Below are 20455 nucleotides of genomic sequence, written 5' to 3' on the forward strand. Positions count from 1 at the left end.
TACTACAAGCCAATTCAGCGTTTTCACTGACGTCACAGTAACAGGTGTTCCCTGCGTCCGCCGTCAGCTGTGCTGTGACGTAGTTCCGTCTTTCATGATTATTCTGTTAATGATTAAACTTCATCTTTTCTGTATTATACCCTAAATAATTTACTCCATAATGTATTTATTGATGCTGTTTGATTTTTAAAAGCTTGATATATGTATTTTCGAAGGCCTGTGCCGAACATTAGAGAACAGTAAACCGGCGGAACTTCTCCGTTTTTTCCCCTTTCTCTCTCGGTCAGGATGAAGTCGTTTCCGGGCGACAGGGAAGCTGCCAGCAGTAAACATGGCGGAGGAACTGCTGGAAACAGTGGACAGACTTCAGTCCCGGCTCCTGGAGAACCCGGAGCCTCGAAAGGTAACGACTGAACCGGGCAGATTTGGTCGTTGCTACCGACCGTTTCCCGAAATGCGACCGTTTGTCTTCGGAGCACGACACGTTACCGTTGCCACGGCATTTCCCAGAAAGTCGCAGCGGTTATTAAATGCTGCGTTTACGTACGCAGTCAGGCTCCGATTTCTGACAATCTTTGTCGTAAAGGAGCATTCAGCTGTTTTTTCAGCAGAAATATAAATGAAAGAAGTCTTTAAACAATTGTAGCTTTCTGTTGTGGTTGTTTTATTTATAAATTAATCTTCTTCTTAACCCCGCGGGCCAAATCTGGTATGTGCTCGTATGCACATGTGTAAATGTGTGGGTAGGTAATCTCAGGTGTTCAGGAATTAGCAGCTCTAAACTGAATTTTGAGTTTAAAATCTGTGAGAACATAGACTGTGGTTTGGATATAGACAAATAACAAATTAATCCAGACTGGGAAGAAAATTGAACTGCAACTTGACCCAGACCGCTTTTGAGAGACACATCGCCATCATGTCACCTCAGTTGTCATCATTCAGCTGCCACTAGTCGCCACAGTTAGCAAGGTTGTCGAGGACTGTAGGAACTCTGGTTGAAATTGTAAAATAAAATGTCTTCTTCAAAACTAGTGCGTTTAAAAAAAAGAAAAAAAGACATTGAAAAATATGTATTTAAGGATGACTGGACTGAGGGAAGTATGAGACTATTGTGCTTGAATTGCAATCAAACAGCACCCGTTATGAAGAGTGGGAACGCAAAACGCCACCATGACGTCAAACATGCCTGTTTTGAACAAAACTATCCCAATAACATGAATGTATATATATATTAAAAAATGGGCTTCACAAACAAAAAACTAACAAAACTGAATCAACCCTTATTGTTATTTTGACTTTATTACTTACTGGTACACCACTTTGTATATTTCATTTTTTTAAATAAATTGTATTATAGTTGTACACTAGAATATCTGCTTGCCATCATTTTTTCTAGAATTCTGCTAGTTATTAATTATTAAATTATTACTAAAACCAATGATAAATGAATCCTTAGGCAATTATGTAATAAGTAGATACATTCATGTAGTATTTAATGTATAGCAATACATTTAGGGACTTGTGTTGTTATGGAAAGCATTAACAATAGCTTGGTGTTTGATTTGGCTTTATATATTACATTTTACAATTACGATGATTGTGTTCAGTCAATCAGCATATTTTCCAGTTTCTCATTGATTACCAATCCATATATTATATCTATTATTGGAGTACAACAGATATCTTTTCTTTTAAAAAAGTCTTCACTTTGCTTCCAATGTAGCACGGAGTGACAAGAAGAAATATGTTCGGTGATTTCAATATCTTTTTTGTAGAAGGAGCATTACGCTAAATTTAGACTTAGCTAAAGGACTTTGCGGGATAGATAGCTTAATATAATATTAATTCAAAATAGATTTCCTTAAAATTTGGTAGCATGTGAAAATGTATAATCTCAATACTTTAACAGGATCCATGTCAAGATAAATATTGAGTTCAATAGGTTTGTATGAGTCACTAGTGCTTCTTTTTTAAATGCATTTAGACATACATTCACACATTTCATTTTGACCATTTGCATAGAAAAAAATGATTTTTAATATTGATAAATATTTCTACTCAGGTAAATATTCTGATTATATATAAAGTATTTTCCCTCAAAGTGTATGAACCTAAGGATTCAGATGCTATCCTGAAAAAGAAAAAATAAAATAATTTAATTCAAGAATCCACCATAAGTGAAATATAAGCCATTCTTTTCACAAAAACAAAATTACTACTACATTAGTGGTGCTCGTCTTAGAAGTTCAGGATTTCCGACAGTATTTGAACGCACCGTGAGAAACGTCACGATAATTAAGGGGTTTTAACTTGTTATAACGTACTTCTTCAACCCTGTATCGTAGCTAATATTAACGCCTGTCAGCTCTGTATGATACCTGCCCTCAGATACTCTGTCATTTATTAAAATAACAACATTAACCACAACATAATTCATCTTAAAACGAAACTCCGGGCCAGCAGTGTAGCCGTTAGCCGTCCAGCTAACTGACGCTGCTGCGGAAAGTATTGACAGATGCGGCCAGTCTGGGCCATAAATGTATCACTGATTGTGGTAACTTTCGGTCGTAAATCACTCCACTGTGACCTGCTATTAAAATATCGCTAATTAAATAGCAGATAACTGCTATTTAACGACCTTCCCTTTGTTTACTGTCTGTGTTGAAATGTAACTGCTTCCTAACACAAAGCAGACATGAACTGCTGCTGCTGTTCACTCGGTGTGATTAGTTTTGGTAAACCGAAGCCACACTCTGGTCTCCAAAACTAATAATATAAGCAGAAATAGTAGAAGTGGAGCTCTGTGGTTTTTATTTCAGCCCTGCCCCGTTAGGCCACGACATCATTCAGTCTCCATGACGCAGGATTGAGTCTGAAATGTTGCTGTTAGTGTGAATCAGACAGAGATTAACTGCTGTTTAATTTAATTTAGCAATAGCAATTTAAAAGTCAGGAAGAAGCTCTCAACTTTTCCCATGTCAGAGACTCACAGGTATAAATGTTTTAGATCAGCAAACATTGGAGAGTATTGTCAAGCAAATGTCTTGAGGGAGGAACAGCACTTTAAATCCAAACCTGATTAAACTAGTCATGCATGCAAACAGGCCTGCAAGGCAACTGTGATTGACACTAATTTAATAATAGTTAAGTTTTGTTTCCTGCTCCAGTATGTGTCATGACAACTCTAAATAGTAGTGGTTGGAGTCTTGAGCCGTAACAATAATTTAGTAAGTTGCCAACTAGTTTGATATTTGATTTATCGTTTTGAGTCATTTTTGTAAAGAATATTTAGTCTTTATGACAATGAACAAATATCTTTTAGTTGTGAGCTGTTGGTCAGGACAAAAGAAAACGACATTTGAGGAAGTCAGCTTGGGCGTTTGGCAACAGTGATTGATATTTTTCACCATTTTCTGCCGTTTTATAGATCAAACAAGTAATCGATTAATCAGTAATGAAAATAATCATTAATTACAGCCCTGTTGGAGTCCCATGTTCAGCTCAGATTGGCCAATTATGTAACGATCAATCAGCAGATATAACCTGTACAGTGACAAGCTCTCTGTTTATAAATCTGTCAGGGATTTACTCTGTGATTTGATTTATCTATTGACTCAAGACCATGATTACACGATACAAACAAAATGTTTAACACAACCACAACAGAACAATGGCACCCAGCAGGAAAAACAATACAAAATAGATTTAAACATTGATGGGGGGTTAGTCACTATAAAGGTTTCAAGGTTTCACCCTCTGATTTCTATGCAGCCCAAATATCGTCTAACGGTGTTGGAGTTTTACCTGTTTTACAAGAGCATTTCATTTCGGGGTTATATGTTCATGTTCAAGTCCATTTTTGCTATGCTTAAAGGTTTTGGGTTGTTTTTATACCCTAAAAGAAGTTTTGGCTAATTGCTTGTTAGACAAGAAGCAGAAGTGATGGAGACGCCGGTCAAGTGTTTTCCTGTCAGTTAATGTAATTGTTGTAGTAATGACCCTTTTTCAGTTAGTGCCGTCTACTTCTCAGAAGTGAAATGCTGTGTGCACCTGTACGCTGTTTGTGTTTACGCTGTTTATGTTGCAGCCGTTTTATCGGTATATATTTTAAAGATGCTGCTTTCTTACAGTTATAGTAATTTGTCTTGATATACATGTTTTAAAAGTAAAGTGAGGATGCCATGAATAGTTTTTATTTGTCAGTTAACTTAATACATTCACATTAAGTTTTGTTGATCTATTTATAGTTTTGTACCTTTTCAACATTTTGAGGTTGTTATTTGTACGTTTTATGACTTAAAGGTTCATATCTCAGTTAATTATGTCCGATAACGCCAAAGCAGTAATACTAACAACCAGTGAGACTGTATAGCATCGATGCTGAAAATCACTTTAATACCAGAGTCGTCTCGTAAATGATAACTTTTGTTTTTTCTCTCGCTTTTCTAGCTACTAAAGACTCTGAAAAGACTGGGGGAACTTCCGATGACCGTGGATATACTGGTGGTAAGGATATATTGATTCATCGTGCACGTCCTCTTGCCTTCCAGACAAGAATGTCTGCCAAAGAAAAAAAGAGTAAAAGAAAGAAATAGCGCTGCAGGAGTGAAATTGTCCGAGCAGCAGTTGGCTCAGACAGACGGCAGCAGTAGATCACCAGTTTGGCGAGATGCTCTCCAGTGAATTCCTGACTGCTCCGGTTTTAAGATGTTATAAGACATACTGGCTGTGTTGGGCAGCTCCCAGCAGTGAATGTGTTTAACTGAGAGTGAGGCTCATCGCTCCGTCAGCAGTCGTTTTTTTCTTGTAAGGTGAAGGTTATGGCATCTATCAGCACGGCGTGAACGTGCTGCACCAGCAGGCTCGGGAGCAGTTTCTTCCGTAACACCACAACCGTGCGGGACACTCAAACCCAGCGCTAGGCTACTCCGCCTTCTCCCCCTTCTCATTCATGATCTCTGAACCACAGCACTAACCCCCTCCCTCACTGCCCTTTCATATTCATTAGCTTTAATTCACAGCGTTAGCCCTCTTCCCCCTCCTCACACTCGTGGACCTTACACTGCTTTTTGCACACGTTATATATTAACAACGAGAACAATTGTGTGTACTTATTCTCATATATAATATTCATTTAATTTCATCTGACTCATACATGCCTTACTGCTTGCACCTTATCTGTAAATATTGCCTTGTCAGCACCTTTTTCTACGATTTGCATTTTCTGGTTGGATGCAAAACTGCATTTCGTTCTACTTGTACTTGTGCAATGACAATAAAGTTGAAGCTAATCTTATCTAAAACCAGGTCGCTCAACTGAAGCTACTAAGCTGTAAAAGTAAACACATACAGACTAAATGTCAAACACTTTCTATGTTATTTAGCTGCAGTAAGACTACCAGGCTAAAAACTCTGATGCTTTGCTTTGTGTTGTTGAATTGAATCAGTAAATTTCACTTTCACTTTCTTTTATTCTCTTGCAGGAAACTGGTGTGGGGAAGACTGTGAACTCTTTTAGGAAGAATGAAGTCGCCGGAGAGATAGCAAAAACCCTCGTAGCTAAATGGAAGCGACTGGTTCCTCAGTCTGCAGACAGGTACGTCCTGCATACCAGAGACTAGACATGCTAACTGCAGCGAGGAGTGGAATAATCCATGCTTAAGCTCTCACGTCGCTGTATACCTTATGTCTCTGTTCAGGCAATGATCATATACAATGGAGATGTTCTTAGTCAGTAGTTCCCAACTTTTTTGACTTGTGACCCCTTAAAGGTATACTATGCAGGATTTTCCTACGAAACAATGTATTTATCTGCAGAGACTCTGCCCTCTGCCTGTGTTTTCTTATTTTCTTATTATATAATGACAGCACGCAGGGTGTGAGGTCGGGACTCGTAGCATAGCGACCAGGTTATATCGCTGTCTCTGTCTCCTCTGCTCCGCTCTCTGTCTCTGTGCCACGGATGTATAAAGAGCTGCACACACACACACACACACACACACACACACACACACACACACACAGAGCAGAGAGGCCAAGGCGCACAGGATGAAGATCTGCATTCACACAAAATCTGGCAATGCGGCACCTTCCCGCAGGGTTGCGCGGAGGTGTGGGTGTGTTTATTTGTGCTTTAGAACGAAACCACTATGAGACAATCAGAAAATAGTGTTTTATTTCTCTGAGTCACGGCTTTGTTCTCACCAGCACTGCTCACTCTCTTCATTCACTCTCTAGCTCGCTCGACGACTGCTGCTCTCTCTCTCTCTCTCTCTCACTTGCCGGTTGAGCCGAGGCTGGATGACACTGAATTTCATCCATATGCACTCTAAAGTTTAGTGATACTGCTCCACATGTTTAACAGAGTAACTGAGTGCTGAGAGACTTTTCCTGTAGCACAGCAGCTTTCCTCTTGTAGATGAGACAGGAAACATTCACATGAACATTATCAGATAAGCTTTTATTTAAAAGATATTTTGGTAAATCAGATTGCTGAATGCTAAAGGTGAAATGTGAAAGAAAAAATACATTTTTTATGATCCAGCTTTGTGTTCTAGAAAACTCTTGAAATGAGAACAAAATTTGAGAGGATCATTTTCCACATTGATTGACACTTTTCATCATTTTCTGACATTTTATCGACCAAACGACTAGTCTAGAAAATAATCTACAGATTAATTGATATTAATTGAATTGTGTTGTAGTTGAGTGAAACACCTTTGTGACTGGTGTTGGTGTAACTCTGTCAGTGTGTCAACTCACCGCCATCCGTCTCTTTCTGCCACAGACCCACCAACAGCCACAACAAAGAGGCATCGCGGTCACACTCCCACTCTCGAGGCTCCGAGACGGGCGGTCACAGACGTCACCGTGAGCCCTCCCCCGAGGAAGAGCCCTCCTACATGGAAGAGGAGGAGGAGGAGGAGGAAGAGGAGGAGGAGAGAGGCTACCACACCAACTACTCTCCCTCGCCTCCGCAGCACGAGCAATACAGCCCCCCACAGCGAGGGGGGTACCAGTCAGAAGAGTATGGGAGCCCCGAGCCCGAGCCCGAGCCCGAGCCGGAGCCCGAACCCGAGCCCAGCCCTCCTCCTCCTCCTCGCAAAGAAGCCCGACACGCCAAGCCAAACAAAGAGCCCAACAGGAACCACCACCACAGTTCTCACAGCGACCGCAACAGGGACAGGGACGAGGGACAGCGGCAACGCCATGTACAGTTGAGTAGCGACGGAGGAAGAGAAGGTAGTGAAGGAAAGAAGCGGAGTGTGGACAGAGAAAGACAGCAGAGTCCAGTTCAAAAGTCTGCAAAGCACAGCAGGAAGTCCACCACGCATGACAGCAAGAGGGAGGAGAAGAAGAGAGGAGGAGATGACGGTAAGTGTCTCTCTGTTGAAAGAGCTCACACGGACACTTTTTTCTAGTAATACGTCCGTAACATCAAGGATTCAGTGCAAGTGCAGGAGACGTTTTCTTATTTGTCGTCTGAGCAAAGACATGTACACAGACGAGTGTTAAAGGAAGAGTTTAAAAAGCTGATACGTCAATCTGATGCTAATTTATCACGTATGAATAAGCACCCTGGTCACTTGAGGATAGGTTCTCAATTTTTCAAGGTTTTTGCTCGCTGTAATCTTTCCTCCTGTTCGTACTGAACATTAGAAGGAAAAAATTCCCTCTTTGTGTCTCAGCGGACAGTGTTTTCCTGTTCAGCGGCAGTGGAAGGGTATTAACAAAAAGAAGGAGTTTAGCACTAAAAAGACTGTAAGTTTGAAAGATGTTGACTTGATTTCACTGTGTCGGACGGCTGAAGCTTCATATTAGCTTCAGAAAAACTTTAAAATGTACAGAAGGAGGACTGATTTTGTCCCCCCATCACTTTGAAAGTGCATTATGAAGGGATCTTATAATGGTCAGTATGAACAGGAGAAATGATTACAGCAAGAAAAACGTGTCAATGTTCACTTGGGCACTTGAATATCGTTTAAAGACATACAGTAGCTCCCAACCTTTTTGACTTGTGACCCCATGAAGGTATACTATGCAGGATTTAGACTCATAAAAAAGTAATCCCTCTCAGTTGTCGCTTATGACCCACTAGAGGTGAGTAGCAGTGTATTTATCTGCAGAGACTCTGCCCTCTGCCTGTATTTTCTCTTATTTTCTTATTTTTTTGCTGTGTTTTGGACATTTCTGGGCGTCAACCTTTGGGCAGTGGGTGTGTAGCAACCCAGCCAATAACAGCGCGCAGGGTGTGAGGTCGGGACTCGTAGTGTAGCAACCAGGTTACATCACTGCCTCCCACCCCACCCTCCCTCCCCCCTTTATATCACTTTCAACACAAGTCTGAACTGTATGTTGTCAGATTAACGTAAAGGTTGCAGCAGCACAAGTTGAAACAGGCAGAGAGAGAAATGTGCGTCTTGTTTCACCTTCTAACACAACTGTAACACATTTAATGTCTCAATCATCATCTCTTCTGCACAAAAATCGATTTTAATAAACAAGGACAAGCTGTGAAAGAGCCAATTCTCATGTGTGTGTTGAGGAGATCGATCTGCTCATCATTAATTAAAGTCTGAACAGCAAAATATCCATCAGTAATGCAGCCTGTGAATAAATAAAAAGTCTCCTTCCTTGCGATCAAAACATTTTAACTCCCTTCTCCTTCTCCAGTCATCAGTTGCCAAATATCTTCCAAGCATTTGTGTCTCTTTCCGTAAACATCATGTCTAAATAAAGCTGCACATTTAAGTAAATCACCAATGTAAGAATGAAAAAAAGTCACAAGATTAACAACTTGATGAAGCTCACAATGAGACATGTTTCCTGTCCGCAAATGGCTGCAGAATATATTTATGATACTGACAGAAAGTGTAGAATAAGAGGATTATAGCAACAGTAAAACTGAGGTTAAAGCAGACCTGCAGTGACGGGATGTTACACATCTGTCTTTAAGTAGAAATTTGTTTTATTGAACTTGAATATTACTCATTGTCAGAAAACTGCCTTCACTTTCATAATACGCTCAATAAACCTTTAAATAAACTTTCCCTCAAATGTGCAAAACCTTAAATCTAAACAAAAATGTCTCCCTGTCGTACTGCAAACACTTATTTTTTGTATAACTCTTGAGAGACAGATCATAAGATAGAGTATAAATAAAATTCAGTTCCTTCATTCTGTCTTAAAGCTAATTATAAATAAAATTGCACTTAGCATGCAACAAAATAAAAAGTATTTTGTCACTGAGTAGAGACTTCAGTATGTTTTTGAAAAGCAGAGATGGTTTAATTATAGCTTGCTTGAAACAAAAGCGAGTGAATGTTTAGACAGTTCAACTACGAATACTTTTCACTTGTTTTGATGCACCAGAGCAGCAATTACTTGATCAAGTCTAATAAACTGTTGAAGCCAAAATCATGATTACGTGGTTATCAGATTGTTAGTCTGTTGGTCGTGCAGCTCTGTGCACCAGAAAAGATGCGTCTGTTTTATCAGCTTGAAACACAAAATGTTCCCACAAAAGAGAACAAACATCCTGCCACGTCTAATTGTGCACATGAAAGTGAAATGCTAAGTAACTCTGCCAACAGGAAATGACGAACGATGGTTTAAAAGCCAAAATGTTTCCTAAAAAACAGAGTGATCACTAAGAACACATTACATTAGTTTTTCTCTCATCCTTTGCAGCTTCTATGAAGTGTGTGTGTGTGTGTGTTGTTTAAAGCTACAAGCTGTACAAAGCAGCTTTAATATGTTAGATCAACAACATGACTACATGTACATGAAAGTCATAGTGACGTCCCCACAGTGAATTATCAACCAACTCTGCAGTTCTCCTCAACTCCACAGAACATTTTAGCATCTTTTAACTCACTGTTTTGGTTTAAAAAGCCACAACTTCACTGTTTTGGTTCATTCTCACTGCTCTCATAGCACCATATTTGGTGAAAAAGCTCTAAAAACAGCATCTGTACATTGACTCAGCACCACACAGCTGGCAGACAAAGCTAAAGACTAGCTGGTGAGCATCATGGAGAGTTTAGCAGCTAAAGAGACATTTCTCTCAGGAGTTGGAGGTGAGCAAAACAGAACTAAAAGATGAGTGAATATTGGACAGAAACACAACTCCACATGAATGATTTGTAACTGCTGGATGTGTGAATACGTTTCTAATAAGTTTGTCGTATCAACAGGGCTGCAACATGTTTTTATTTATTTTCATGGATGATTATTCTGCTGATTATTTTCTCGATTTTCTCGAGAGGTGATGACTTCAGATGTCTTGTTATATCCAAACCAACTATCCAGCCCCAAAGATATTCAATCTTTTACCATCTATGACAAAGAAAAGCCTTTAATCAGCACATTGAAGAAGCTGAAACCAGTGATTTTTTTGGTCATCTTTGCTTAGAAAATAAATGCTGATTAATTTTCTGTCCATGAAGTAATTGTTTCTGCTTTACATGTCAAGTTAAAGATGATAACATGTCAGTTTGTTTACAGCTTGTTTCTGCAGCTGTTTTAAAAGATTTTACCATCTTTCAGCTTTTGGTAGCTGTAAGTTGTTTTGGACAAAAGCCAAAATTAATGTCATGTCATGAAAGTCACACTGACATGACATTCGTCTCTGTTGCCAGGGCGACCGCGGGCACCGAAGGACTCGCCAACCAAGGAGGAGGAAGAGGACTTCGAGACTCCCACCATGTCCTTCGAGTCCTTCCTCACATACGACGCCCCGACGCCCGTCAAGAAGAAGAAGAAGCCATCGTCGTCATCGTCACACAGTCGGCCGTCTCACTCCTCCTCCTCCTCCTCTGTCTCATCTTCCCATCACACACGTACCCCTCAGGCTGCGGCTGCATCTTCCTCCTCGTCCTCTTCTTCCTCCAAAGCGAGCAAGTCGAACGGCACTCAGAGTAAAAAGAGGCCGCATTCAAGCTCCAGTTCAGCTGCAGCTACACCGGAAAAACGCAAGAGGGTAAGAAGAAGAGAGACGAGAAGAAGATTTGTACCGTTTCTGTACCATAAACATGAGCTGATGTTTAAAAAGAGACGATGCAGAAATAAATACACAAACTACATAATGATAATCATAAGTCGTGGTCCATTTGCTATAGTAGTTCTTTCTAGGAACTAAATCTCTGCTTTTATTCAGTAGAAATGTGTTCGTTTCCTAGCAACAGTGGGTTTCTCTACTCTCTATTTAGTGCAGAGAGGAGCTGGAAACCTTCAGATGTCAACAGTTATTTCAGGTTTAGACATTGGAGTCTAACAAAGCCTCTTTTTGTGCCTTTTTTTTTACAACTTGTAACCTTCGTATGAGAATAATTTGTTGTCACCTTTAACTTTACTATTCTTCTTTAAAAAAAAAAACAAACAGATCTGGCTTGTTGATGGAAGTGTGTTGGTTTGTGCAGGTGGTCGAGGTTGTTCCAACTCTTCCTGAAATCCCTCTGCCAGCGATTCAGCCCAATTACAGACCTCTGCCCTCCATCGACGTCACGCCGCTGTCCCCGCAGAGACGGAAAGGTAACGCCCCCGCCTCGAATTTCAAAGGTCACGGGACTACCAGACACATAAATGTAAACTTTGCGGTTCCTCCTTGTGAACTACCAATGTCAGGGCGATCGTTGTATGAAGGCATCATTTCCCTTTTTCTAAAGACACGTCAGCAATAACTTCTTAATGCTGCCTGAGGAAGAGCTTTAAATAAGCTGCCATCCGGAGTAGCTGCCAGTCCAAGACTGTGTGTGTGTGTGTGTGTGTTCTTCCTACCGTTGAGCACATTTCATCATTTTATACAGTACTGTGCAAAAGTTTTAGGCGCTAAAAGTAAAGTGAGGATTCTTTCAAAACTAATGCCATGAATTGTTTTTATTTATCAGTTAACTTCATATAAATGTCAGTAAACAGAAGAAACCTAAATGAGAGCAGCAGTTCTCTTTGGTACACCTGCAAACAGTGTTTCAGGTACTTCAGAGGTTGGTTGTTCCTGCACTTTGGAGAAGTCGCCTCAGTCAGTGTTTCCCTGAGGGAGCGGCACGTGGGATGGCATATTCATGCGGTTGGCTTCGGTCAGGTGGCGCAGCAGGCGGTCTACAATTTATATTTGCATTCAAATTTTTGTTTGCTTGGTTTATTCAAGACTTAAAACAAAGTGGTCACAAGGAGAGGATGACTTAATAAGCTGCATTTATTGCATAGAAATAAGCTGCCCCTCTCACTTCTTCTCCGTCTGCATTTTTGCTTGAAAACGATATATTTGTTTGTCCGTCACCCGCGTTAGAGCTTTTTATTTAGGTGTTGCCGTGCTCACCTTAGCTAACCTGCATCCAATATGCTCTCGCTGTGCAGTAATTTAAAGGGACTCTGATAGCAGCGGCATCACATCAAGGGTTTCCCAGGCAACGACACAGAGGTCGACTCACGTTTCAGTACGGTGTCGCACAGAGGCTCCCAAAAACATATGATTATTGATTTCCGAATTAATGGATATTTGGTGTTATTTTTGGCATTCAAAAGAAGATTTTTTTGGCCTGGTGGGGGTTCTCGTTGGGGTTCTCGTTGGCCCGGTGGCCCACCAGGCCTGTACAATTATAGGGGAAACACTGCTTCAGTTTTTCTGTGGATTTGGGCGTCTCAGCTGCTTCTGTCTCCTCATGTAATCCCAGACTGACTCCATGATGTTGAGATCAGGGCTCTGTGGAGGCCAGACCATCTGTTGCAGGACTCCTTGTTCTCCTCGTAGCTCAAGATAGATCTTTATGACTCTGGCTGGATGTTCGGGGTCGTTGTCGTGCTGCAGAATTAATTTGGGAGGGATTAGATGCCTCCCTGATGGTATTACATTATGGATAAGAATCTAATTATCTTAAGTGCCTAATTTTTTTTTCCACAGTACTTTAGCTCCAAGAATATGGCCGGAATAATAAAGAAACAAGTGTTTTATAGCCAAACGGTGCCCTCAACACCCCAAACTATGATAGTACTGCAAACTTTTCCTAATGACATTTCTCCTGTCACTTTGTTTTACTTGTGGCTGACATAAAGGTGAACAGATGAGTTGATACAGACTAAATGTCCATTAAACACCTCTGAAAAGGCCTACTGGTTAAGATGCATATCACATAACGTACGCAGCCTTTGTTGCTTCTCTCTCTGTCATGTCATACTCGTTTTGACCTGACGAAGATCCGAGTAGGATCTAAACGTCCTATCTGATTACATTTTGTGGCTTGGAGTACGTGTGCAGCTGTTCAACCCATATGTCCTGCCTCTCTACACTTTTGACTGTCAAATAAGGGTGAAAAATGCTGACAAATCTTTAAAAAAAAATTGTAAAAGTTGACGAGTCATTTCAGCTTTCTGTTTCTCTCAACACATACAGTAACTGTATTGCTACACACTTCAGAGGCCTGAAGACTTTTTTTTTGTTTGCTCAGACTCAGTCTAACATTATTTGAGTGTCAAATACCCAAAAATGACGGCTTAACACGTCCGAACAAGTGAATTTTTGCATCCATGCAAATTCTGATCTTGTTCCTCTTGAAACGTTTCTTGTAACTGTCTGAACGTCTGCAGCTGTCGAACGCGGCGGCACCACCTCCAGGCTTGCCGTCTGTCACTCTGTTTTCACTCCCCATCCTTTCTTTACTTTTCAGTTCCCGTCTGCAACGATGAAGAGGACGCCGGCTTCACTGGGAAGCGATTCAACTCGAAGATGGTGGTCTACTCGGGATCGAAGACCTCCTACTTGCCAAGAATGATGACTCTGTATGAGCAGTGCATCCGAGTGCTGCAGAACAACATTGATTGTGAGTCTCCCAGCTGATGCCGCAGTAGAGCACCTATACCCACCTTTAGTCCTTATATACCTATAATCATATAATTTATATTATATTAGTTATTTTTCTATTATTTATCATCTTAAGTTGAATAAAAGATGAGTTCTGTAACAAATAACAGATATAAATATTCTACAATCATAAAAATAAATACAGAATTCTAGAGTTTAGTTTCTGTATCATACTTTTCCACATCTGAAGGCCTACTGTATACATTTCTCTACACAATGGATAGTCTGTGATCGTCTACACAGGTGTCCCACTGGAAGGGTGGAGTTCAGCACAAAGGATAACGGATCAACAGCATATTTACACAATCACAGGACGTTATTTGAAAAGTCAATATTTACTCCTCATATCCTGATACTGTCTGCTGTAATAAACTCCACCCACCTGGTATCTTAATGAGGTTAAAACAAACCCACGTTGCTGCCCGGCCCTGTTGTGACTGTCTGGTGCTCTTTCAGCCATCGCCGAGGTGGGAGGAGTCCCGTTTGAGATCCTGGAACCGGTACTGGAGCGATGTACTCCGGAGCAGCTGTACCGCATTGAGCAGAGCAACCAGGTAACACACACACACACACACACGCACACACACACACACAGTGCTTCCTAAGCGTTTCCCCCATAGGTTATTTTAGATTTTAACAGAAAAAAATGATACAATTGCAGAGAAAGACTTATTATTTCTTAATATTTTGATCCAAATGATTAATTGTCTGTAATTTTTAAAACAAAAAATCTAACTTCAAAGAAAAATCTAATTCCAGGCAGACAAGTGAAAGTTTAAAATAAAGCTTTTAATAAATATGAACTAATATATAAAATACGGCAACTCACATTGGCACACTTGTCTTCTTAAGGCTGTCTAAGGAAGACACGTGTATGCTGCATCCTTACTATGGATAAAGACACATTTTTACCAGAAGCTCTCCAGTTAACTTTCTTTTTCTTGATAAATGGTCTCTGTTGAGTTTTACTGTTTTTAATATGAAAAGCTTAACAGAGCCATGATTTGTAGTTTTGCAGCAGGAGGATGATGAAATGTCAAAGCAGTCTACGTTTCATCATCCTCCTGCGTCATGTAGCAGTCAAGTGCAGCAATGATGTGGCTTCAACGCTGACCTGAATCCAAATATCATCTTCCCCTTCGTCTGCCGTCCTCTGTTCTGTTCACAACAGACACAAGTTCCTTGAAAATAATATTTTATAGTTTATATTAAGTGTCTGTTTGTATAGTCAGCAGAGTCATACGCGGTGACATTAATGTTCGTGTTCAGGTGTTTAAAGTCTTTGTGTCATGAAGACGTGTGCATCACATAATATACCATCAAAAATGATGGAAAAGAAGGAAAAACCATGGAATTGCATAAATGTGCAGGAAGCCTGATAGCATCTCTTTTAAAGGCCCCAGTAATTTGGAGAAAACAAAAATAAACATACAAATAAAATAATCGCCACCAGAGATCACGTCTCGAGGGAGGTTTAATAGATTTTTGCTCTCCTCTTGTTTCAGTGGTTTACGGAGGACTCTGACGATCTGTGGATGCGTCACTGTCAGCGGGACTTTAAGCGGGAGTCTCCTCAGGAGTACGAGTCATGGCGGGAGATGTACCTGAGGCTGCACGACGAGCGCGAGGAGCGACTGAGGCTGCTCACGCAGAACATCACCTCCGCACACGCCAACAAGCCCAAAGGTAGGAGAGGCTGTCACTGATGATGACTATATGATGTTTAACTCTCCTTTAATAATGACTGTAGTCGACTAAAAGTCACTGAGGTCAAAACATGATCCGTTAATCCTCAGTCAGGAGTAGAAAATAGGAAAATAAACACTGGACACAAGAACATAATGGACTGTTATGTTGTTGAATGTTTAGTGTTTCAGTGTGAGCGTTGTGTTTCTCCCGGCAGGACGGCAAGTGAAGATGGCGTTTGTGAACTCTGTAGCCAAGCCGCCGCGTGACGTCCGCCGCCGACAAGAGAAGTTTGGCACCTCTGACGGTTCCTCCTCCGCCTCGACCGCTGCTGCAGCTCCCATCAAGTCAGTATCACGTCCAGGGTTTTATCATGTAGGCGTTCAGGGTATGAACAGCGATACAAATAGATATAATTACCATCTAGGTCATTTTAAACATAAATAAGCTAAACAATATGGATATACATTTAAATGAACAGTAACAGTAGTAAAGACAGTAACAAAATGGCCAAATAAACTTGCACATCAGGGTTTTGTTAACTACTTTGAATTTCTCGGTAGGTGGGTCATCAAGCTTTCGAGCAGGAAACAGTTTCAGTTCTTGTAGAAACTACCAACCTTCTGGTTTTACTGTCTGCACACATTTTAACATTTTTTTAAATTATAATAGTCTATAATCTAATAGTTAACCTCTGCATTTTTCCAGTTGATGAATGTTTATAATTGTATGTATTGATGGGAGGGATTTTTGATCGCCCTCTGCTGTGTGAACAGTGTCTTTGTGTATTTTATTACACCAGTGACAAACTTGAGAAAGACGGAGTGAGAACAAACTGTTGGAATGAAAGTTTTTATTCTAACAGCAGCTTTCTGTCAGCTGCATGTTTCACATCACATACATACTGATACATACATCAAAGGACAGAAGTCCCCATGCACAGCCAGTATTACCAGTCAGGTGCTGGTCAGTCGAAGGAACATAGAAGGTGAAAATCAAAATTAACCACCGAACACCGAGATGACTTTACTGTGACTTTATTAGGAATGAACAATGTGTTTTGCCTGTAGCTTCTATTTAAGTCAGATGTTCAGATGTTCTTTTTATTGAACATTTAAACATTAAACACAACATACACATCATAGAGAAACCAGACAGAGAGAAACATAAAAGAAAAAAACAAAACAATACACGAGGGCCATCTTGTGAAAGAAAAGAAATAAATGTGTTGAAGGTGAGCAACACAGATGAATAAGGGACGTCACACAGACAAATTTCAGGAGACTGGACACAGATATTACTGAATAAAAGAGTAAAAGAATAAAAGAAAAGCATTATTTGTCTTTTCAGAAGCTCCAAGTATATAATGTCCAAAAGAATCCAATGTGTAGACATCATTATCTTAAGTATCCACATACTGTTGATTCATGTCATTAAAACTCATTCTGGAGAAATATATGTATATCTATAAATATTTAAACACTATAATTTAAAATTCTCAACATATGTTAATTTATAACACACAAAAGTAATTAGCTACACATTAAAACATTGACTGAACCCTTTTACAAATGTTTTTGTCTTGAAAAGCGTATGTAGGATCAGCTCCTTAATAGAACTGTCTAAAAACAACTAGACCTATGTTATATATTTTGTTGAGTTGTTTACTTACATTATCCCAAATGTTTCCAACAATTTTCAAACCCAGAGAAATCTGTAATTTTAATCAAGGTAACAGTCATTTCATTTGGTCGCCTGTCAGTGGCGTCATACCACCTCTACCAAAGAGTCTACGTGCACATGTGTTGGCGTCATGGTTGTCCGCCAGAAGCTGTCATAAATTGTCTTTTTATCCAGTTTTAAGCCACATTTTTACAATAAACTTTTTAGATCTTGGTCGTTTTCGTTCATCAGACATCTGGATTTTAAGTTATCAGAGAAACAAACTGAGCAAACGTTGGTGGCCCCTCCGGATATCCTGTGTCCACTGAACAGCGTCAGAGAAACACTGATATATAACATGAAACTGCTTTATTCAGTGTTTTTACCATTTTTTACGTTTGTTTTGGAGAGGAGGAGACCTTTGCAGATAATTCAGCTCCAGTAAAAACATCCTGAATGATGTACTCTGAAGGAATCATGACCAGGAGAAGCTGAAAATCTGAATAATAATCAATAACTGAGTCATTGTTTATATCATTAATAAGGAAAAGTTGCTAAATATTCATTGGTTCCAGCTTCTCAATTTGAGGATTTGCTGCTTTTCTCCCTTTTATATCATTGTAAACTAAGTGCTGCTGATCAAAACAAGACGTCACCTTGAGCTCTGAGAAAATGTGATACATTTATACACTAAACGGTTAATCAATTCATTTCCCTCTCAATAAAACTTTGAAGTTCTTCTCTCGTTTTCTGCACTTCTTGGTTTAATTCAACATTATTTATCACTGAGGTTTATTTTAGATTCATCAGACTCTCACACACCTTTCGTCTCTTCCTGTGTCTTTCAGGATAAGGCCAGCTAGCTCGGACTACTCTGGTGAATCCAGCCGCTCCTCTTCCTCCAGTCTCCACCCTTCACCCGGCTCGTCCCGCTCCTCAGCAGCGGGTGGAGGAGGATCACTGGGAGGAGGCCATGCCGCCCGGGACAAGCCGCAGGTCAAAAGTAAGTAGTGGGCGTTAACTGTCCTGAGCCGCAGTTCAGGATATTAAAAACAATAATTTTGGGGGGGAGTGTGATTTTCTTTATATCCCATAAATCTTTTTTCTTTACTTCTTTTCGCAGAAATCGCCCCCATGATGGCCAAAACCATTAAAGCATTCAAGAACAGATTCTCCCGCCGATAGTGTGAAAGAGACTGAATGTATTTTATGAATTCCAACTGTGTTTTTAATTTAAGTTTCAAATTTTACTGGAGACCCTCCACCTCTGCAACACACACACACACACACACACACACACACACACACACACACACACAAATATCAGACCACGGTCACTTTTGGGGACATTACATAGACTTACATTCATTTCCTTGAGACTTAACTGAACCCTAACCTTAACCAGTGACCCAGAAATCAACTTTTCCCAGTTGGGAACATGGATTTTGTCCCCAGTTGGACAAGTCGTCCCCAATTAACTGGTCCTGTCTCCAAAAGTAGCCCATGACCACACACACACACACACACACACACACACACACACACACACACACACACACACACACCATCATCTCTACATATCAGTACGAACATTTCAGGATTGGTGGAATAATGGTTGACGTTTTTTTTTTTTTTTTTTTAATTTTTTATTTAAGTGGTGGCATCTGTTTTTTTGGGCTCTTTAAATAAGTATTTAAATCTTTAAACTGCGGTCAAATGGGTGTGACGTCTGTGTCAAAGAAAATTAACGTTTTATAGGACGGAAAAGGACGCAAACACACACACACACACACACACAAACAAACACACAGTCTGTTACTTTCTGCTCGTTCTCCAGCAGGGAAAGACAAGAAAGCTCATTCTTTCCCTTCAGAGAACAACCTTTTGTTACGTTCCATCACGACCAAACGATACACTACATTAGGAAAACCGTCACACACTCTCGTTTTGTCTTTTAATCACATGCATGATGCACGTCAGTCGCGGCATTAAGACTCCACCCGACACATCGACTGGCTGGTTAAAGACTCTGCTTTTTAAAAAAACAAACACATGATGAGTTAAACATGTTTTACCCGGTGCATTTTTTTTTTATTATGTAAGGCTCAAATGATATCAATGAACTGTACAAACACACACACACACACACACACTCATTGTAGACTGATTTTAACCCTGCTGTGGCTTCAGACCATGTTTTCCTGCTGTTGAATGTGTGCGTCCCCCCGTTTATATCTGCTTCACTGTGACAAATAGCTTGAGAGAGAGCTGAAGAAACTGTAGGAAGAGAAGAAGAAGAAGAAGAAGGAACGAGGAAAACGACAAAAAAATAACAATAAGGACGATTGATTGGACGTCTGCAGCTTCAGTCTTCAATGATGATGATGATGATGAGATGTATTTATTTTCAAACACTGGGACCTGGCACCCCTCTACTTGGGCCCTAAAGGAAGTAGATTAAAAATTGTAATTTTATTAGATTTTAATAAATGTTCTATGGTCATTTTTATTAAAATTGACTTTTTGCCCTTACAGACTGTCTGTGCAGAAATCTTTTTGTGTGGTGTGAATGAAAACCAAACCTTCATTTTTCTCTCTATATGATTGGATGAATTTAAAAACCTGAACCTCCATCCTTCATTAGGCTTCAGTAAACATGTATTTGTGTATTGTTTCTGTAATGTTTTCCTTAAATCATGTAATAATTTTAGTTTTTAATATCATCATAACCATCTCTGACCTTAATCGATGTTATTCTCTTGTAGAGGTTTAAAACATTTTTTCAACAGTAAAGCCTCTTTTGTTCGTTTGTTCAAGCAGATGCTGTAAATTAGTGAAACATTACAGAGCTGTAAAGAAAACAAATCTACTTTCAAATTTTGTGCAACTGTATTTTTTAGTTGTACTTGAAATTATAGAGCACTGATGTGCCGAGGATGTGGATCTTCCAACGGATCCCCAAATAAATCTGAGGAGTCAGAAAGAAAATATTTATTTTTGTTGAACACATTTTATTCCACTAATGTTTCACAAAGTTTTGCTTTTTATCTGAGAGGGAAAAGAAACTGCTTATACCTCATGTTCAATGTGATGAAGGTTCAGAAGTCGATATTATGGTAATAAGTTATTATTTAGCATTTACAAGCATTATATAAACACTTTATAAATGGATTATAACACACTATAATGTAGCTGTAAGCAGATATCAGGACATTTAAAGTGTTTGTTAATGTACAGTATTTGTCAACA

General features: G+C 39.8%; 1 protein-coding gene across 2 annotated transcripts; it reads left to right on the top strand.

Annotated features, from left to right (window-relative positions):
• The first annotated feature begins 170 nt into the window (after positions 1-170).
• On the top strand, positions 171-19738 carry eloa (elongin A). 2 transcript variants are annotated; one of them, XM_044335259.1, is made up of 12 exons: positions 171-403; positions 4450-4506; positions 5484-5596; positions 6788-7374; positions 10641-10981; positions 11421-11532; positions 13665-13817; positions 14315-14412; positions 15364-15544; positions 15762-15891; positions 18055-18213; positions 18330-19738. In XM_044335259.1, exons 1-12 carry the CDS (start codon positions 332-334, stop codon positions 18358-18360), a joined length of 2034 nt encoding a protein of 677 aa, XP_044191194.1. In that variant the 5' UTR covers positions 171-331; the 3' UTR covers positions 18361-19738. The 2 variants fall into 2 exon arrangements, with proteins under 2 accessions (XP_044191194.1, XP_044191193.1); XM_044335258.1 differs by having other exon boundaries at positions 184-403; positions 18055-18209.
• Positions 19739-20455: the final 717 nt, after the last annotated feature.

This window comes from Thunnus albacares, chromosome 19 (genome assembly GCF_914725855.1).
Source record: "Thunnus albacares chromosome 19, fThuAlb1.1, whole genome shotgun sequence".
Lineage (NCBI taxonomy): Eukaryota > Metazoa > Chordata > Actinopteri > Scombriformes > Scombridae > Thunnus > Thunnus albacares.

Coding starts and splice junctions, on each gene's coding strand:
- eloa (XM_044335258.1), top strand. CDS start 332: ATGGCGGAGGAACTGCTGGAAACAGTGGACAGACTTCAGTCCCGGCTC. Junction 11,533..13,664: donor GTCCCCGCAGAGACGGAAAG/GTAACGCCCCCG, acceptor TTTACTTTTCAG/TTCCCGTCTGCAACGATGAA. Junction 14,413..15,363: donor GCATTGAGCAGAGCAACCAG/GTAACACACACA, acceptor CTCTTGTTTCAG/TGGTTTACGGAGGACTCTGA.